Source organism: Periplaneta americana, chromosome 3 (assembly GCF_040183065.1).
Source record: "Periplaneta americana isolate PAMFEO1 chromosome 3, P.americana_PAMFEO1_priV1, whole genome shotgun sequence".
In the NCBI taxonomy this organism is placed as follows: Eukaryota; Metazoa; Arthropoda; class Insecta; order Blattodea; family Blattidae; genus Periplaneta; species Periplaneta americana.
The window spans coordinates 26,104,580-26,127,184 of NC_091119.1; the positions used below are offsets into that span (position 1 = coordinate 26,104,580).

Genomic DNA, 22,605 nt, shown 5'->3' on the forward strand with positions numbered 1-22,605 from the left:
TATGAAATTATAGCTTCTGTGAAAGTACGGCTGACATCGAAATGGAAGCATTGAAATAAAATTAATGTTCTTTTAATGTACGAATCAGTATTTTAAACTTGAAAAAAACTTATGAAAAAATACACATGGTTACATTCAGTAGAATTTAAAAAACAATTTACTAGATTAAACAGTGGAATTATACAAGGTGGAAGGGAACCCTCTTGTCCCTTTGAACACAGAACATCTTGTACCATGGAACATGTTCCAAGGTACATAATGCTATTGGTTTTTGTCTTTCTTTTATTTTAAGATCATGTCACGAAGTAAGTCTGGAGTTAAGAGGCCCCCAATTGATCCGGATGCCTTAAAGAAAGCTGTTGAAGTAATTCTTGTTCTTCCAGGAAATAAAATCTCAATCAGAGAAGCCTGCTCTGGTTTATGATGGCAAATACATTTTAAATATGATTGTCAGTTCTTACAATTATATTCCCACCTATATTCCATGTGTTCCAACTTACAAGAGGGTATGTTCTAAGGTACATGAACCTGTTGTACCTTTGAACATATTACATGTTATTTTTTCCATCCTTAATAGATGTGTAGAGCAGGAAAATATATACAGTAAGTTGTAAAGGAATCTTCAACAATTATTTAATGCATTTTTTAATTTTAAAAATATTATTTCCCAAAATTAAAAAAAATAAATAAAATGTGAAAAGTGTTTGTAGGTACAACAGTGTCCCCTAAGTTTACAGTAATGTTAAGTAATGTGTTAAGTGTTACGTATGAACAGTAATTTTATTGAAACGTATCTGATGAGACGTTTTTGTTTACATTCTCCTTTTCCAATCTTGCGGAGTAGACGATTGGAGTTACACTCACCCCCACTGCGGAACAACGACATCAAAGAGCACTGCTAGTCTTTGCAGCGTTGCAACACATTACATTTCGTATTCTAAAAACTATTGGACGTATGAAAAACTTATGTGGCAAAACCTGTTCGCATTGACTTGATACTAGGGAGGATCGGAAAGTAACGCACAACAATTTCTTTGCGGTATACTATTTTGGTTAGGACGTTCAAAGTTGGCAGATAGTTTGAATATTGCGTTACAGACAGCAATGACTCGACTTGGTGTCACCCTGGTGGGACGAGCAGTAACTACTGAGTAAAGATGGAAGATGTGCTAGCATCGTCTACTTGTGAAGAACAGCAAGGTGTAGTCCTTTTTCTTTTTTCTGACAAGCAAACGTTCTGATGGGGGCAGAAAAAAAAGTTAAATTTTTTTCTTAAATTTTTTTCTTCCACCATGTTAATAATGTCAAAAGAAGTGCTTATACAAATTTTGGCCACTCGACCGCAATTACGAGGCCGTCCAGAAAGTGATTTTCCCTGGGACCGTTTATAGAAAAAAAACACAATTGTATAGAAATATTTATTGAAACAGATACAGCAATTGTTTCGGTATTTGTCAACATATCCCACACTGGAATTGAGACATTTGTCATACCATAGGATCAATTTTTGTGTCGTAGAAGTCAGCCCCTCAGACCGGAGCCAGTGTCTGACTGCGTCTGCACCTCTCTCTGTCGATCCCATGATATGAGAAATGTCTCAATTCCGATGGAAAATATGTTGAAAAATAACTCAACAATTGCTGTGTCCGTTTCAATAAATTTGTCCAATGAAATTGTTAACGGCACCTGGCGAACATACCGATTTTTTACGGCCCTTATAATTGCGGTAGAGTGGCCAAAATGTGTATAAGCACTTCTTTTGACATTATTAACATGGTGAAAGAAAAAAAAATAGCTTTTTTATCTGCCCCCATTAGAAAGTTTGCTTGTGAGCAAAGCAAAAAAGTCCGAGTGAAATCCACAGGGAAATGTTGGAGGTGTATGGTGCTGATTGTCTGGACTGTAGTAACATCTCCAAGTGGTGCAGGTTCTTCGAAGAGGACCAAGTAAATCTCAACAACGAAGCACGTTCCGGTCGACCAGTGACCGCTGCAACACCACCCAATGTCAGAAGCATTGAGGCGGCAGTCACCCACCCTACAGTCCAGATCTCACACCGTCTGATTTTCACTTCTTCGAACCAATGAAGAATTCCTAGGAGGCCAACGCTTCAGTTCAGATGAAGAAATGAAATCATCCATTTTGAATCTTGCGTACACTACTTTTAACACTTGAATATAAGTAATTGATTAACTAGCGGACTTACTCGTGTTAATTATGTAAGGTGTACTAGAACAATACGAAATATACAAACACACTAAAACACACCCCGATCAAATTCTCAACACACAGATCAATTTCAGTACACACACACTATTTGACTCCACTTTTCAACACTTTTCAACAATCAAACGCACCCACACAACAGGCAGAGAAGTACGAGATGACGCCGAGATCTAGTAGGCTCTGAGGATGGTGTGATGAAGCACCGAAACAGCTGTAAGCCGCACAGACTTCCATAATTAACACGAGCAAGTCCGCTAGTTAATCAATTACTTAAATGAAATCAGTCGTGCGCAGGTGATTATACGCCCAGAAAACGGAGTTTTATGAACGGGGTGTACTGAATCTGGTGTCACGATGGGGAAAATGTGTCGAGAGACTTGGTTCTTATGTCTAAAAATAGATAAAACCTGTAGCTTTCTTGTGCATTATTTCGTTTTGCTTACCTATTAAATGCGTTGTCACAAAAAATTGTTGTGCTTTACTTTTCGAACCTCTCTCGTATATATTATCTCTGTAAATTATTGTAATAAGTCCCTTTCCACTCCGTATACTTCTACAGATTGACAAATGGAACTGAAACCCTGACCGAGTTACTACGTGAGCGCTGGCTGTCTTGGGGAGGAGCAAGTGAGAAAGCACGGGGGGAAGGGAGAGAGCACTGTGCACTATGTACTTGCAGGTCCACTCACAGTTTGTCACACCTGCTAACGAAAGCATTAAAAGGTTGACTAGTTGCCTGCAATGCTAGCATAATGGAACCTTCCTAGCCGACAGTCGAGGAAAAAATGAAGAATCTGTTATGGTGGTAATACTGGAGAGAGGTTCTTCTAGGTTCGTTCCAACAACAGTCAGGAACCGTCCGTAACCATCGTGAGCATGCGCAGTACAGAAAAAGCGTTCCAACACAATCCGAACCAGTCCTGAACCGGAAACATGTACTGCAGTCGGGCGTTCCAACAAGCTTTTGACACGGGTTCGGAACGGTCAGAAATAGTCCGCGGATTGAGGCATGTACGGAAGAGACGCGCATGCGCATAAGCTCGCCAACGTCTCCTGGACACTGAAGAAAGACATGCTCGACTGTTCACATCAATGAGGTTAAGTGCAGACGAATAATAAAACTAGAGATTTAATTTAAATTTTCGCCGAATAGAAAGGGAATGGAAATTATTTGGGTATTGAAATAGTTAATTACAATTTCAACATGCAGCTTCGATTAAAAGTATAATAAATAACGTACATAAATTAATAATTAAAAAAAGAACTATTTTTAGATGAGAGTCCCCCAGTACACGACATTGAATTAGCGGAATTCTTGCCTTCCATATTTTTTGTCATCTTTTAATAGAAAATGATCGAAATTCTATTTTCTGCAATTAGAATTACCTGCGAAATGATAATAATAAGCATCCTGTTCTTAGCAAAGATGATCACAGTTATAGCATCTCTGGATTTAGTACATAACGATCCGCGAAAGCGTTCCAACAGCGTCCAGTCTAGTTGTTGTCTTGTTTTTTTGAAAGATGGGACATGACAGTTTAGCGGCCGAACTCGGAACTACAGTGCTATGTTGCCAATATGGACTACCACGCTGCCAGCTGATGGAAAGTATCAACTGACGTTACGATGGCTGACGTTAAAACATTCATTGACAATTGACGCAAAGGTAAGAAAACAACACAAAAATCGACAGAAAATCAAAGACGAAACGTACCAATGCTAACACTGTGTGCACAATAATTGTCGCCAAGAGAGCTATTAAGCACTCGCCATGTGGGAAAGGTAAGTTTGGCAACTCAACCGTTGTTACCATAGCAACAGGCTTACCACGCTATGTGACATTCAGTTGTTTTTACGATCGCAACGCTCCTGTCATGTTCCATCTTTCAAAAAAAAAACAAATATAGTTTCAATTCCACAGCAGATGCTCAACTAGCGCATGCGCATAAGAAGGTACGGGGACCGTACATGAACTGATCCATGAACCGCTTGTTGGAACGAACCTTCTATTGGTCGCGATGTCCACACACACACACACACACTCTCTCTCAGATATTTACGTGGTGACTGGTGACTGAATGACGAGGAGCGAGGGAGAGAGAAGAAAGAAAGAGAGAGATTCCAGAAGTTGGCGTGTTTTACGGGGTTTCACTTGAAGTTTTCAAACTATAGTATATAGTGAGAACATCACTCTAACTAAATAAAATGAATTGCTGTTTTAGTGGGACATATCACATAGCACTATCTGAATTGTGAGACCATGAGATGGGAGAATGCGATGAACTGTCTGACCGGCAATCACAGTCCCCCAGGCTGATGGTGATGTGTTTCAGTTGGCCACTGTCCTCGTCTCCACTTTGCTCACTAGCGCTCTCTTCCAGTATGTGTGGTGTGGGAACAACGTTACGACGCAGTCGTGTGGTGTTCATACTGTCCAACAGCGCTCTAGGACTCAGTTCTGCCAACTGTGGAACTGCAACTTCTGCTTCATTCTTCTGTTGTTCAGGCGCTTGTGATATCTGCATTCTTCTTGCATATATCTGCAGTAGATACTGAAGCAGATCATTTCCTGTCTGGCAGGACAATGTACGTCGCTCTGTCTGCCTTTCTGTTGTTACCAAACCTGCAAATGAAACAAAGAACTACATTAAACTTATGAATATAAACATTGCATTATGAATCAATAGCCAAACATTGATGCAAGCTCTGACTTAACCAAACCTAACCTACCTAACTAGGGTAAGGTTGCCTATATCGCACCACTTTAGCATTTATAATTTTTATTGAACAATATAGTTTTTATTTTCTGCATTCCTTTACAGAAATACATTCCCAGAACATTTACCTTTCAACTAGTTTCCTAAACAGCACCTGCGGTTTCTTAAATCACACCTCTTTATCTGCAGGGAACAGGATGAAGGAAAGCTTTTAATATTGAACATATTGAACAGTATTTGAATGAATAATGTAATAAATGCAAATTACAAGTTTATTGAACGTAATGAAAGAGAGTAACGCATCTTCAAATGAAATTGAAAAAATAGAGCGTAAATTACGTAACATTTAAGCTTTCTGAATGCGTTTTTTATTGTTACACATTTGCCATGTGCTTCACCAGGCAGTTCAGACTGTAAACTGCGTCACCTTTTCTCCACGATTATCTCGAAGCCACCTAAGAACTGCTTCATGATATAGCTGCCTGAAATGATTTGAAGATAAAAACATCTAAAGGCTGGCCCTATGAGTATTATGACGAGGAAGCTGAAACAGGAGCATACCATTTTCCCGAGATAATCTAGCTTCTAATTTTTGGAATGGTTCGTATAGGTGGACATACAGAAGCAGCACTTTTTTCTATGGCAGGTTTGAGTGGCAAATAAAATGTTTGAGCTATTCGACAAATAGTTCACTTTGATGTAGCCTGACTCAGAGCAAACAAATAACGATCCTGGAGGAGCACCAGCTGATAGTGAAGGATGTACTGTTTGACGTTTAAAAATTATCACAGGTTGCACAAAATACCTGGTGCGCTTGTACAACACACACTTGTTGTATTAACGCCCTTTTCACCACTTGATATCGCACCCACCTGATGCATTCCTCGTTCAGTTAAAATTTTTTGCCCTTTTTTTCTACGGCTAGAATTGCTACAGTTGCTCATATCGCACCGGTGCGAATTAGGCACCTACAAAGTGGTGCGAATTGAGAAACTACGCCATAAGTTATTATTTCCTTCATTCTAGCTTATAATCATCATATGTTCGAAAATCCTACTAGGGCCTAAGTTAAATGTTCTTTAATATCTCTTTAAACGAATAACATCTTAAGATTATGGATTCCTTTGCATACAAATCCGTTATTTAGTTACAAAATGTTAGCTAAATATACATCCACCTGACCGATTATATTAGATACACTATCACCACGCTGCTGACACAAAGAAGTGTCAGAAATCAAGTGACATGGTGGAAGTTCATATGGTAGATTGTAACAATACCACTAGATGCCACACTACTACAGTAACTTGTTTTAAACTAGCAGTGGTGCGATTTAGGAAGCGGTGCGATTTATGCTACTCTGCCCTATAACCGTGTCGCTCTTATTTCCGGCGTGACTCCTCCTCTTTGCTTACGCAGTGAAGTGAAGGCTCTATAAAGTCTAAGTAGGTAGTATCGTTCGCCATTTTCGTTCTTTCGTTGCCAAGTTACCAGACGTGGAATCTATTTGCCGCACAATCAAACATTATAATGTCGTAGCTCCTATGATAATAAATCAAACGCACTGTAATTGAGCAAATAATTGAGCGGCAAATAATGTCCTCGTGTGCTTTCTGCGAACGCCAACGAAAGAACAAAAATGGCAGGCGATTATATTAAGTATTTATCGAGCCTTAGGAAGTGCATAACGTCATCAGCAGCGAATGCCAAGACGCACACGTTTAAATGTAGCCGATCTGCAAAGTGATTGGCTGCCGGAAATAAGAGCGACGGAACTATAACCTCTAAACTCATGTCACTTAACTAGGGCACTGCGCCGTATGTCGGCAAGGATATACAGGGTGTTAACTATAGAAACTGCAAAAATTATATAGACAGTACATATCAGTCCACTGAAGAAAATATGTAGTGAAATTTAATTATTTCTTACAATTTTATTTTTAACTAGCCATACCCGTACGCTTTCCTCCAATTGTTAGAAATAAATATTGACGTAAATCTAAATACAGTTTTGTAATTACTTAGCGAACAATAGCTTTTGTATGTTGTAAGTCGTTTGCTCTTGAATCATTTTGAAAACTGTATTTAAAACTATGAATTTAACTGTTTATCATGCAATACGTTCTGGAGTTGTTTAGTCAATTCTACTTTTATGATTGATTCTATATTAGACCTAATAGACATTTGGTCAGCGTCTGAAAAGAAATATACTTGTAAGAACTGAAGGCTTTTACTCTCAGCTGGAAGAAGATTTCCAATTAAATGAAAAGCCTCTGCTTGAACTTTAGAATTGACTGTATGTATTTCTTTTGCACCAAAAGATGCCACTTGAAATAAGGTGTTGTACTGTTTTATATTATTTTATGCTCGACAATGCCGAAATGTAGTAATTATACACCTGGTAGCAGTCCTTTAATGCACGTCATTAAAGTACACCTATCATTAAAGTACAGGTGTTCAGCCAATGACAACTCAGCTTACAGGTGTTCAGCCAATGACAAGTCAGCTTTGTACCGTTATAAAATCATTCTCGGATATGCAATCGAAAGAGAATTAGCGAAAAGTCACGGAGGCTGGAAATCCAATACTGTCGCAGAAGGTTATGTTCTGTTACTAATTAGCGTTAATTGTATATAATATTCAAATAAATTCAATTTGTCATCTCGTTTTTCAATGTCGAATTCAATAATCAAGGTTATATCAAGTTTAACGGGATTACATCAAGGTCAATGACATTATTGTTCCTCGGAAAAAATCAATACATTCGCGTCTGCGCACATCTCACAATTCACGACCTAGAACAAGGTCACTTCCGATCTTGTCAGATACAAATAAAATGTATACATCTGAATAATTTCAAGTTAGAAATATGGTCGAGCATAAAAAGTCGTTTGAAACTCGCCTATAATGGTAATTAAGAAGCTCGTATGAAAATTATGAAACTCGCTTGCGCTTGTTTCATAAACATCCATACTCGCTTCTTAATTACTATCATTATAGGCTCGTTGCATAATGTACTATACAAAGTGTGTTGATAATGGATGTACTCCGATAAGCAAGTTTTTAATTTCTTGTGAGGGCTTTTGGATCTCAGGAGGAACAACTTCTACAACAACGCAAATAATACGTTTGGCTCATTATCCCATTTTTTTGTTTTGCATTTATTCCATATAGTGTTTATTCATTTTATCTATTTTAACACAATTTAAATGAGCATAGTTAAAATTTGGATTATAAAATAGCTTTCAGTTTTTTTACTAATCATTGACATTAAACTACTTCTTTAACAATGTATAACTTTTGATTTGATGTCTTGTAATACAAAATTTAATTTACATTGAAGATTTTTGTGTTTTTCAAAATAGTGCCTTATTCATCTATGTTGTTTCCAAAACTTGCCTTCTTCTAGTTTAGTTCCAAAACTTGCTTAACATTTAGATAGATAGATAGATAGATAGATAGATAGATAGATAGATAGATAGATAGATAGATAGATAGGTAGGTAGGTAGGTAGGTAGGTAGGTAGGTAGGTAGGTAGGTAGGTAGATAGATAGATAGATAGATAGATAGATAGATAGATAGATAGATAGATAGATAGATAGATAGATAGATAGATAGATAGATAGATAGATAGATAGATAGATAGATAGATAGATAGATAGATAGATAGATAGATAGATAGATAGATAGGCAGGCAGGCAGGCAGGCAGGCAGGCAGGCAGGCAGGCAGAGAGATAGATAGATAGATAGATAGATAGATAGATAGATAGATAGATAGATAGATAGATAGATAGATAGATAGATAGATAGATAGATAGATAGATAGATAGATAGATAGATAGATAGATAGATAGATAGATAGATAGATAGATAGATGAATTTAATGTCATTCAGCGATTTAAAGCCATAGACAACGTCAGAGTATATATATATATATATATATATATATATATATATATATATATATATAATACATGGCTACTACAATATGAATAAATGCAAGAATAAAATAAAAAATAAATATACAATAATCAGATAATCACAAAAACAGGTTAAAAGTTTTAAAATAAATAGTATAAAATCAGGTTAAAATGTACAGATTTGTCAATTACATGAGGTTAAAACAAATTGTATCTAAAACGTAATATTGCTAAAATCATTGACACTGTAGAGTGGATTTGCCATCAAAGTCCTTCTCACCATCCTTCTGAAAGTAAAATATGACGTGTTTCTTACATGCAATGGTAAGGAGTTATAAAGTTTATAAGATATGGAAATAAAACTATTGCTTGTAGCACTATATTTCTACTTGGTGAAATATATGTCAAGTCTGGAACGGGTAGAATAATTATGAATGGATGAACAAGTAGGAAGATTATGCACATTACGCTTAACATACAGAAGGCAATCCAGAACAAACATTGACGGCAACGTAAGTATTCCTAGTTGTACAAAAAGTGGTTTACAATGAGTTCTAGAAGAGACACCACAAATAATTCTCACTGCTCTCTTTTGAAGGATAAACAACTTAGAAACCGAAGTATGGTTGCCCACAAAAGCGTCCCGTAACTTAAGTGACTGTAAATATGGGCATAATAAACTGTAAGTAAAGAATTATAACATAATGTTTGTCTGAGGATTCGTAACGTGAAAATTCCTTTATTAATTTTATTAACAAGATATGCTATGTGTGTACTCCAGCCCAGACCGGCTTCGAGGTGAATGCCTTGGAATTTAACTGAGGAAGACAAGTCAGTAATATTTCTATTAAAAGAAAATTTAATATCTACAGTCTTATTAGTTGATGCTAAGTTTATTGGCATCACACCAGTCTTTTATCCTATACGATGTGTTGTCAATAAAAACCTTACTGAACAAAGTAACCTAATGAGCTTCTATATCTGATCTATATACTATAAAATTCTTATTTTAACATAAAAAAATGGGAAAAATATTTTTCTCCATTTGTGAAAAAAAAAAAAAAAAAAACACATCAGAAGTGAATAAGACACATTTCGGAACTATAGGACTCAATTCGAAATTAGGTTTTTTGGTAATTCACCGCGTCCTGGAACTTGGCATTTCCAACGTTTCGGAACCACATACAGGTTCCATAATTACTCAGAGGAAGACCAGAGAGGTCTATATGAAGGAACATTAGATAATTTTGAAGGAAAAAGCCGAGAATAGACTTAACGTAATAGTTATCACACCATACTCTCCTTCTTTGCCAACAAATGTAAAAACCTGGGGCTAACACACATAATTGTGAAGGCAATAGCCATTAGTGCCCTCAAAGGATCGGTTCAGATATTGAGAAATCATTTGTATGGGAGTGATAATGGAAATTTCAAGTTATCTTAACCGATGGCTGTTGATTGGTTTAGATATCAATCCCAATAAATTCGTAAGTACTATTATTTTTCTCGCGGTATATCTGATGATATTTTTTTCCCCCTTTCTTAACTGTAAATGAGCACAAACGTTACTTAGGTGTGAATTTTTCTAACATTTTGTATATTCGATTCCCTAACCGTTTCAAATGTATATCATTTTACTTTTTAGGTGTGTTTCCAAATTATATGTAATATGCTTTGTCAAATCTGGCAATCTTTTCATAAGGGAAGCTAAATTTATTTATTTATTATAGGTAATGGAGTGAGACGGACCGTATGGAAAACCTCGAGGCACGTATGTTTCCATGGTACCACGAATGACGTCGTACGAGTAGTTTACAGAAAGACATTTCACATCATTATAAAAGCCAACGTACTATGGTATGAACGATCATGATTTTAAAATCAAATGTAGGAAACAGAAAACGGATGTAGGTAAATTCTCATTTTAAATAGAACTATAAATGATTGGAATGACCTACCTGCAGCGGTCTTTGAGGGCTGTCCTTCCTTAAGGAGATTCAAGAATAACTTAAAAAGTTGTGTATAAAGTGCAAATTAAAATTAAGGTGACATTTAACATTTAATTTTTTAAGGTGACATGTATTTATCTAGCCTGACGAGTTACTTCCTTGGTTTGAATTGTAAATTATTTAAAAATAGCGTGTAAGAGGGCCTTAGACTAGAAATGTTTAGCTTAAATGTAGTTCTGTTTATAAGTATGCATAAGGGTGTAATTATTTGACTTATTTGAACTGTTGTATCAGTGAAGCGAGGTGAGTCAGTGAAGTTATGGTTTTACAGTGCAGTGAATAGTTCCGATCAGTGATAATTTTATTTATAGCGTCAAAGAAATGTGTTCTATAGTGTCAGTGAAATGTGTTATAGTGTGTCAGTGAAATGCGTCATAGTGCCACTACAGTGAGTGAGATGAGAGTAAAGTGAAAGACTATTGAAACTTATGTAGGGCCTATACATATGTAGGTTGTATTGTAAAATTAGGTATTTTATTTATGTTTTATTATTAATTGTGATTATTGTGTGAAATTGTGTTGTGTATTCTTATTGTATTGTGTATATAATTGTACTGTGTATTGTATAATTGTATTGTGTATTGTAAATTTTATTGTGTATTGTTTATCATTTTATTGTGTATTGTTTATATTGTGTATACCACTGCCACCGGGTGCTTGCCCACTTGCAGTGTAAATAAATAAATACATACATACATACATTCATACATACATACATACATCAAAACGTTACATTTTTTCTCGCCTTGTAGGTAGAGTATACACTTTGACATCTAAATAGTACATTATGCAACGAGCCTATAATGATAGTAATTAAGAAGCGAGTATGGATGTTTATGAAACGAGCGCAAGCGAGTTTCATAATTTTCATATGAGCGTCTTAATTACCATTATAGGCGAGTTTCATACGACTTTTTATGCTCGACCATATTTCTAACTTCAAATTACAGTATTCAGATGTATACATTTTATTTGTATCTAACAAGATCGGAAGTGACCTTGTTCTAGGTCGTGAATTGTGAGATGTGCGCAGACGCGAAAGTATTGATTTTTTTCCGAGGAACACTAATGTCATTGACCTTGTGTAATCCGTTAAACTTTGTATAACTTTGATTATTGAATTCGACATTGAAAAACGAGATGATAAATTGAATTTATTTGAATATTATTTACAATTAACGCTAATTATTATAGTAACAGAACATAATCTTCTGCGACAGTATTGGATTTCCAGCCTCCGTGACTTTTCGCTAATTCTCTTTCGATTGCATATCCGAGAATAATCGATACTTGCGGTTTTATAACGGTACAAAGCTGACTCGTTATTGGCTGTACACCTGTAAGCTGAGTTGTCATTGGCTGAAAACACCTGAACTTTAATGATAGGTGTACTTTAATGACATGCATTAAAGGACTGCTACCAGGTGTATAATTACTACATTTCGGCATGGTCGAGCATAAAAGAAATAAAAGGACAAACATGAAAAAACACACACAAATAGAAGAAATGAAAACGAACAAAACCAGTAGAAACAAAGGAACACACAAAGTTGCAAAGGGAGAAAACAAACGAATTATGTAATTATTGAAAAATAGCAATTCACTCAGAATGTCGACCGGATGCGAATGTATTGCACAGCGTTAACGATAAATTTCAAGTCGTCCTTGAGGGCCTGCCAGCTTGTGGAACGTCAGTCCCACGTAATGATACGTTCCGGAGGGTCCAGCATTATGCTGCGTAACTGCCTCCATTGAATTCTGTTGCGCAAGGTTAGTTTCCTTTCTTTCCAAGTGTTGCGCGAGTACTATTACACTGTGAGTAGGACTGCAGACAGAGTGGTCCAGCGTGCTTCATCGTCCCGATAAACCACTGACAACCGGTAAGTTGCTTCATCCATTATTTATAAATCTTAGAATTTACTGGTATAACCTAACATTTACCGTTATAGTGCGGTAAAACCCTGAAATATCTTATTAGATGTGTACATTTTGAACTTTTACCAACAGATTCTTCGCATCTTCGCACTTTTACATATCTATTGCCGATTCATCTTTTTATTGTTGTTTTAGGATCTATTTAAAAACACAAATAAAAATACCTCAGCAATGGCTGAAATAATTTGTATTTATTTTAAATTGAAGTTATTTAATAGTAATATGCGTTACAAGAGCGGTATGTTGAAGTTTTCATGTTCGAGGAAAAGTTTGAAAAAGCGAAACGTAGTTGAGCTTTTTTAATTTCCGAGAATTGAAAGACAACATACCGCTCGTGTATCGTACATTATTTTGTGCGAAGATCGTTTATTACATACCTGAAAGAGGAATTTCTAATTAGTTGCAATGAAATCTCCATGTTGGTTTCTGTTCAATGATGGCGAATTAGCAAAACAAAAATATCTATCTTCAACATTGTTGCTTTAAAATGTTTTCTGTGTTTCCTATACTCCAGCAGGCAGTGATATACGTCTGTCTTTTTTTCCCCCAGTCTATAAATGCGAACTTAAAACAAACGGTAAGGTTATGTAATGATTTATTTTTCATTTTAATATTTTAAAAATATTATTTATATAACATATTGCAGTAATAACATCGGCATCTGGAATCCTGTTGATTTTTTCACGGCTTCCTTAATGTTACTTGCATCACGAATGCAATAACTTTAGTGGAGTTGTAGAGTTTACTTAATTTTTGCAAATATTTAAAAACAATAATTAACAGTGCAATTTAGGTGAAATTGCAGTGGTAAGTTTCCAATTTATAATTATTACTATATTGAACGTCTCTAAAAAATATGTTAAAAGCCTAAAGCAGTAAAATCAATATGTCACTTAAGCGGTAAGAAGAGGGAAATTGTTATGTGTGTTAGGTTGGGAATACTGAATGAGGAATTTTAGACTTTCCGCGGATTGGTTTTGTGCGGAAAAATCTTTACTAAGATTTGCCATTCTTCGCATCTTCGCACTTTTACATATCTATTGCCGATTCATCTTTTTATTGTTGTTTTAGGATCTATTTAAAAACACAAATAAAAATACCTCAGCAATAGCTGAAATAATTTGTATTTATTTTAAATTGAAGTTATTTAAATACTCTTATATTCCAATGTGATTATAATAAACAAAATTCCATATTAAGAATAGTGAAAAATATTGTAGTTTTAACCACTGTCTGTTATAGTGTTCTATATACAAATTAACAAAGCATTTATATTCCTTCAAACAGCTCAGGTCCACAAATAAAGTAAAACAAACATTATGGATGTTAATTCTTGTTACAACAAGGTTGGCTGTTATGACATTTAGAATTACACAACATGGAATATGATTTAGGCCTACACAAACATTTTTGTGCGAGATCGTGCGTGTTTGCTTGGTTTTCGCACAAAACCAATCCGCGGAAAGTCTAAAATTCCACATTCAGTATTCCCAACCTAACACACATAACAATTTCCCTCTTCTTACCGCTTAAGTGACATATTTATTTTACTGCTTTAGGCTTTTAACATATTATTTTTAGAGACGTTCAATATAGTAATGATTATAAATTGAAAACTTACCACTGCAATTTCACCTAAATTGCACTGTTAATTATTGTTTTTAAATATTTGCAAAAATTAAGTAAATTCTACAACTCCACTAAAGTTACTGCATTTTTTATGCAAGTAACATTAAGGAAGCCGTGAAAAAATCAACAAGATTCCAGACTCATCATAGGCTGGGGGAAAAAAAGACAGACGTATATCACGGCCTGCTGGAGTATAGTAAACACAGAAAACATTTTAAAGCAACAATGTTGAAGATAGATATTTTTGTTTTGCAAATTTGCCGTCATTGAACAGAAACCAAGATGGAGATTTCATTGCAACTAATTAGAAATTCCTCTTTCAGATATGTAATAAACGATCTTCGCACAAAATAATGTAAGATTCACGAGCGGTATGTTTTCTTTCAATTCTCGGAAATTAAAAAAGCTCAACTACGTTTCGCTTTTTCAAACTTTTCCTCGAACATGAAAACTTCAACATACCGCTCTTGTAACGCATATTGCTATTTTGTTGTACACTTTTTGAACTCTTGCCCTCCAACAATAGTTTGCCAACCACTTCCCGTACACTAATTTCTTCTTTTCCTACTTCTTCGATGATGATAAAATTTTCTTTGCACAATGTAAATTATTCCTAGTGTACAATGACTTCAGTTCGCCAGCTTTGGTACCAAGTTTATAAAACTCGTCATCTTGAATATTTATGACTACTGTTATTATTGATTTTGCGTCAATTTTTGCCCGGCCTACATCCGGTACTTTGATTCTCAAATTCTGTCCGATTGAAAGTTTTGGAATTTTATTAAAGAGGCTGCTTCCATTTTCTTCGCTTGCATTTCAAGACCTTCTTTGGCAGCCTCTCGGAGCCGCTTCACATGATCGATTCTGCAAATATGTCTGAACCTGCACAATAGAGTTGGGTCGATTCGTGAACGAATCGTTCATTCGAACGACTAATAATAAAGAATCGTAAGAATCGATTCGTGGTATCAACGAATCGTCGTTCAAAAGAATCGTAACGAATCGTCGTTCAAACGAATCGTCATTCAAAAGAATATGAAGGAATCGGCATGGTATCGTAACCCACGATTCTATTCGTTGTTTGATGTAACCTGTCAGCGGACATTTCCGAACCGTGTCGAATGCTCCCGAGCGAGAGTGAAATCAAAATATGTACTGCATTTGTTAAGTATGGAAAATAATGAACACAAACCTGAAATTTGCATAGTTAAATAGAGATGTAATGCAAAAAATGTACTTCATAATAAGGTTCAGTTGATAAATTATAATTTAGAGACATTATCTTGGGTAATTTTGTAGACTAATAGAGTTCATACTGAATGGTTCCAGCCAATGAGAAAGAGACAATCCAATGTCTCGCCTCTTATGCCATCTATGAGAGAGATGTAGAACGTTTTTGTTCTACGCGTGGTTTGCAAAGGAAAGTGTCTTGCGACGATTCAAAAGATTAGTTGGAATCGCAGACTGGAAAGAATCGTGAACTCGTTGACGATTCAAAAGAATGGTTGGAATCGCAGACTGAGAAGAATCGTGAACGAATCGTTAGAATCGATTCGTAATGTGTGATTGAATTGTTGGAATCGACTTCTGAAAAAGAATCGTGTTGCCCAACTCTACTGCACAACGAAAGCAGGATTCTTCGTTCTGGATTCTTCGATCTAGGTTTTACCAACTCGCTTCGGTAAATCCTGAGATTTACCAACATTTCTTGGTAAAAGTTCGAAATGAATGAATATAATAAGATATTTTGAGGTTTTACCGGACCATATCGGTAAATGTTAGATTATACTGATAAATTCTAACATTTACCGATCTTCGTACATTTACAGTAACATATACAGTAAATAAGACACTATATTAGGCAATTCTGAGTGTTGACACATTTGAAATCCAAGGTCCATGAGTAATAAGCCTATCTTAACTAGCGCAATTTTTAAAATTATTTATTCTCAGCAAAATTGACTTGTCAGAAATAAAATATACATGGTCAATAGTAAAATATTCTATCCTTGTGTTCAGGATTGCCAGACGTCCTGAATTTCACAGGATTGTCCTGGATTTTAATAGTGTCCTATGTCCTGGATTGAGGTTTATTTGTCATGAAATATATTTAAGAAAATTGGAAAATACATTTTTTGCTCACTTCTCTGATAGTTATTTATGATATGAGGTCGTAAAGTGGGCAGTATTTAGACAGGAGTGTAGGTTTGAGAAACGAGGCAACTTCACGTATGTGTACCATACAATGTTTTTTCTTCGATAGCCTCAAATTATTACGTCACGCACATTTTGCTTATTTCACGCACTGGTGTTATTGCTTCATGCACTAGTGTTACTACTTCACACCAGAATTGGACGAGTAAATTACCTGTACGTATTTTACGTGTAATTTACATGTAAAATACGCAATGTAGAAAACTGTTTTATACACGGAGTAATAAACTAATATTTATTGATTTTGACAATCTAAACATCAATTACTTCATTCCTTTTACGTCCTGATAAGAAAAATGTCTGTTGTAGCAGAATTTTTTTGTTGTTGTGATTTTATACTGTTGTTTTTACGTAGATTATAACGTTGTTCATACTTACTATCATTCACTCTAATACTTAGAAAAATATCAATGATTTGCTTGCAATGATTCAGTTTGTTTGTTGGAAAAACCCCATAACGTCCAAACTAATTAATTTTTAGGGGGACTTTATATATATTATAAAACACAATTAATAATGAATAAATCTAACATTTAGAAACTAATATTTTGACGCTGCTCGTTTGGGTTAGCGGCGCTTATTTGACGCTCCATGTTTGCTTATGGGCGCAGTTTTGACGTTGTAGGTTTGGTTTGGCGGCGCGTTTTTGACGCTCTAGAGTTCTGTTAGCGGACCGCTTTTGACGCTCTAGCGTTGGCTTAGCGGACTGTTTTTGACGCTCCAGAGTTATGTAAGCGGCGCTTTTTTAACGCACTAGGTTTGGGTTAGAGGTGCGTTTTTGACGCTCTAGGGTTGGGCTTGCGGCGCGTTTTTGACAATATAGAGTTGTTTAAACGGCATGTTTTTGACGCTCTAGAGTTTGGTTAGCGGCGTGTTTTTTAAGTAGCGTTGGTTTTGCGGCGCGATTTTGACGCTGCACATTTGGATTAGCGGCGCTTATTTGACGCTCCATGTTTGCTTAGGGGCGCGGTTTTGACGTTGTAGGTTTGGCATAGCGGCGCGTTTTTGACGCTCTAGGATTCTGTTAGCGGACCGCTTTTGACGCTCTGGAGTTGTTTGAAGCGGCGCGTTTTTGAAGCTCTAGTGTTAGCTTAGCGGAGTGTTTTTGACGCTCCAGAGTTATGTAAGCGGCGCTTTTCTGACGCACTAGGTTTGGGTTAGAGGCGCGTTTTTGACGCTCTAGGATTGGGTTGGCGTTTTTGATGCCATAGTGTTGTGTTAACGGCTCGTTTTTGACGCTTCAGGATGTATAAGCAGAGCATTTCTGAAGCTCTAGAGTTGCCTTGGCATCGTATTTTGACGCTCTAGTGTTCGGTTACCTGCACGTTTTTGACGCTCTATGGATGGGTTTGTGACGCGGTTTTGACGCTCTAGTCTTGGGTCTTGGGCGAGTTTTTTACGCTCCTGTGTTGGGTTAGCTGCACGTTTTTGACGTTCTATTGTTGTGTTAGGGGCGCGGTTTTTATGCTGTACGTTTGGCTCAGTTGCGCGTTTTTGACGCTCTAGAATTGTGTAAGCGGCGAATTTTTAATGATCTAGAGTTGTGTACGCTGCGCGTTTTTGACGCTCTAGTGTTGGTTTAGAGGCGCGTTTTTGACGCTCCAGATTTGTGTAAGCGGCGCGATTTTGACGCTCTACGGTTGGGTTATCGGTGCGTTTTTGACGCTGTAGGTTTGTTTAAGCGACGAGTTTTTGAAGTTATAGAATTGTGTAAGGGGCGCGTTTTTGACGCTCTAAATTTGTGTAAGCGACTCGTTTTTGACGCTCTAGAATTGAGTAATATGCGCGTTTTTGACGCTCTAGTATTGTGTAAGCTACGCGTTTTTGACGCTGTAGAGTTGTGTAAGCGGCGTGTTTTTGACGCTCTATGGTTGGGTTATCAACACGGGGTCTTGCGACAAATTATTGTGGCTCAGGTTATGCGAGAGGAGAAAGTTATTCTCTTTTTCTCTTATACTGAATTTTGCACACTTCTGCTCCCTCTTACTTATTTGTTCGATTCCACAATCTTTCTCGCTATCACAATACTCGGTCACATTATAACACGCTAGAAATTCCACTCCACACATCATCTCTGTATTCTTCATCTTTCACTGTTGCTACTTCTCGTCATTGGAATTCTCGGCCGCCTGAAGTCAAGGGGTGCCGAACTTTAATTTCTTTTAAATTTAAATTAGAAAAATATTTTATGATGAATTGCCAGACCTAACGCGCTGCAAATATTGAATGCAATGTATTCCACTGTATTTATTTTTATTTGTTGTTTCTTTTTTTTATTGTGTAATCGTGTAAATCGTGTTTATTTATCATTTAACACCAATATGTATTTCACTGTGTTGTTCTTTTTTTATTATTTAGTGTGTAAATTGTATTCAACTGTCGGTTTCTGGTTTAATTATGTGAATCCTACTTTCTTGTAATCTAATACTAAATATGTATTCAAATGTGTTTATTTTTATTTTTACTGTGTACATTTTTTATTGAACTATCGGCTTCTGATTTTCTGTGATTCGTATTTGATTCTAACAACATTAATATGTATTCCAATGTGTTTACATTTATTTTATGAGGTAAATTTTTATGTAACTACCTCTTTTGATCTCATTATGTACCTAAATCGTATCTGTATGTCTGTATGTAATTACTTAAATCCGATTCAGTTGTATGTTCAACTATGTAAGTTACGGCCTTAACTCTGCCAGGTTAAATAAAGCCATTGTTGTTATTGTTATTATATTATTATTATTATTATTATTATTATTATTATTATTATTATTATTATTAAAATTGTTTACATTTAACATTATTCATATTTAAAATTTTGTTTATTATTATCATTATATTAGGTATATTTATTAATATTATGCTATGTTCTAATAGAACATACTCATGAATATCCTTATAAAATCTTTTTCTACGAAAGTGCGGAATGATAGGATTTCTGGCAACAGAACTGTCATTGGAAGTACGATTTCCTATAGGCCTATTCAGTGAAATTTTTTCACACGCACTTTCCGCACACTACAGTCTTCTCTACTAAATGAAATATGAAACGCTTCACATTTATATGGAGTACTGCGAATTAGAATAGATTATCCACCAATTTAAATATTCACTATTGCTGTCACGGTTATAGTATGAAAAAAGATTTTGTGAAGTTTATCTCTCTTTTTATCTTCGGTTTTTATAACCTCCTCGGGATTTTCCAAAATCTATTTTGAGACTATTCTTATTAACACAAGACCGATGGACGTTGGGACAGTTTAAGACGTTAAGATCAGAATTATTTAAGGGGACAATCCATTAAAAATGACAACTTCTTTCCAAATAATTTTTTTCAACCAAATTTTGAGAGCATGTTTACTATGTAAAGGACTAACAAAATCCAAATTTGGACTCTCAAATGTTTTTGGTTTTTGATTTTTTCTATTCTTTTTACAAAATATTTTCAAACCCAAGTTTTAGTAGAAGATCTCAATTTTTAAGTTTCGGTTTTTTTGTTACATTCACAAGACATAAAGAAACATTTCTATGCATTCATTTTATGAAATATCTCATTTATTCAATTACAAAAAAATTGAAATTAAAATAAAAAATGTCATTTTCCTATAATTTATGAAAAAAAATTAATAAAACAAAGTGGCAGGATTTCTCACAAAATAAATACATAGAAACATGCAGCTACCTAATAAATACTTGCAGTAAAAATTTCATCCAGATTTATTAATATTTGGTACAAACAAGTTGATGTTGAATCAAGAAAAATAAATTTACGGAAAAATGGATTTGAAATTAAAATGAAAATTTATGTAAATTAATATTCTCAAACGCTACATTCATACAGTAACTTCAGGGACGCAACTTTAGAAGGAAAAGTTCCTAGATTTGTAATCAGAAATTTATAAAAAAGAATCCTTTGATGAAAAAATAATTTTTACAGCTCTTTAAATGCCACGCCCTCTTAAAGTCTCAATTAAAAAAAATTAAACATTTATTAATCAGAATTGAACTAAATCCATTTGGGTATGAAAATATAGGCCTACATCAGGAATGTCAATTGATGCTCATAGGAGCAAGCGCGCACTTTAGAGCCTAGGAGAGCCTGAGCGCTTTACAGCGGAAAGGAAAGAGACAGACGAAAGAGGTAGTATATGCCGCTTGGTCGAGCTATATTCAGGGATGGCAGCACTGATTCAATAGATAAAGGGAAGAGAACTTATTAAAACTGTATCCATGTTAATTTTTAGATTTGCCTGAGAAGTATAAGTGCATTATAAGAATGTAAGTTTTAATTTTAATGCTCATTTTTCACAAGTTTGATTTTTTTATTCAAAATAAATATTTTCTCAACTTTTCGTATAGAAAAGTGAAATTTTCAGGTATTTATTTAGTAGCCTTACAGAATGTTTTCGTAAATCTAATATACCGTATATACGTATTACTGAAGATAGTGTATTGAAAATTTTGAAAATATTCGAATGGAAATTGTTTGTAAGGAAATTAATTAACAAAGCAACTACTGTTACATCATAAGCAAAAGATGCGTGCTCATGTGTTGTAAAAATGTCAGCTCTATAGCTTCAGCAGATTTCGAGAAATAATTTAATATTCTGATGATAGGAAGTTTTTCACAAATATCACCTTAAAAGCATAATGCGATAAGAGTTTTGTTATGTAATATTAGTTACACTTAAAACAGATACAGTACCTAGGTAACTTTGCTTTGTGCTGTAATATTGTTTTGATTAGTTTATTGGTTACTTTTGTACGGCTAAAGATACCATCAATATAAATTCCAACTTATCATGTCATACTCAATCTCTTTCTTTGGAATATCACTTTCTTTATGAATGATGTGTTTCATCCACTTAATACAGTAGGATAATATTATACTACTATGGAATTTAAGTGAATATTCCTTCTTAACTCTCTATTATGTTATTAAGATTTAAAACACAAGTGCAATATTAAGAAATCAGTGTTAGTACTTTTGTTTTACAGACAATATAGATAATATTAAACAGAAAGAAGCCATATATAAGTAACGACATAAAATTTCACGTTCCGTTTGAAGTTTGTGCACCACTGTTTTCTTAATCCAACAGGCTGCTTATTCATATACACAACCCTTCCTCTTTTCATACTTAGCGCTTGATGCCCGCGCACGACGTCAAGGTCAGAAAAATGCGCTTGCTTTGACATCACTGGCCTACATTCTAAAAAACGTGAAAGAGCCAATAATATATATTTTTTTGGGAAATTTTTATGTTTTTCAGTGAAGTTTCCCCTTAAGGGGAAGAACCATGTACTGCATAATGTTCCTAGTAATACCTCAGTTGCGCTGCATCCACAAAGTGCACTTTGGAGTAAAACTGAACCCTTAGGCGCACTAAAGTAGAGCCTTGAAGCGCGCACCCATACGTGGCATGTGGGACCTTGAAGCACACACCTGACTAGAAGTGTTCACTATAATTATGTATGTATGTATTTTACACAAGTCTTACACTAACTACATATTGGTTTACAGCACACGCACACACACAAACAAACAATCACACACGTCTCAAGTCTTACATTTGCAAGATATTGAAGCTTATTTTACCTTTCCCATAACCCAGCCATGAATCATGTCTACGTATATATTAAATAGTAAAGATTTTATATCATAGTTAAAATAATGGACTGATGCACGTTTCTAATCAATTCGTTGGATCTGACGTGAGATTCATTTTCTGCTATTTGTTTTAGGCTCACTATCATAACGTTCAGTGATATATTAAGTTCTGTTAGTGGGTCGTCGTTGTGTGGAAAATGTGACATCGCAAGATACTATCAAAAAGAAAGCTCCTATTATAAAATGGAAAATTCACAAAATCAATTACTGAAACCCTAGATCATATATGTAACAGATAAGTCATCGCTATGTTAAAATCGTTTGCACTTTGAAGAGAACAA

The 22,605-nt window shown here is 35.3% G+C and overlaps 2 protein-coding genes across 8 annotated transcripts in view; one reads left to right on the forward strand and one right to left on the reverse strand.

Moving 5' to 3' along the window:
- Positions 1–1,761: 1,761 nt before the first annotated feature.
- The window catches only part of LOC138695868 (metabotropic glutamate receptor 1-like), a 1,249,477-nt gene continuing 1,228,633 nt past the window's right edge, over positions 1,762–22,605 (reverse strand). For all 4 annotated transcript variants that reach the window (XM_069820185.1, XM_069820186.1, XM_069820182.1 and 1 more), the window contains one exon: positions 1,762–4,849. In XM_069820185.1, coding sequence (XP_069676286.1) covers positions 4,458–4,849 — 392 coding nt within the window. In that variant the 3' untranslated portion in view covers positions 1,762–4,457. The remainder of the gene's footprint in view (positions 4,850–22,605) is intronic.
- The window catches only part of LOC138695870 (uncharacterized), a 97,202-nt gene continuing 86,978 nt past the window's right edge, over positions 12,382–22,605 (forward strand). Inside the window, exon 1 of one of the 4 annotated variants that reach the window (XM_069820192.1) lies at positions 12,382–12,752. The gene's annotated coding sequence lies outside the window, so the exon portion shown is untranslated. The remainder of the gene's footprint in view (positions 12,753–22,605) is intronic. The other 3 variants (XM_069820191.1, XM_069820189.1, XM_069820190.1) reach the window with 3 other exon arrangements.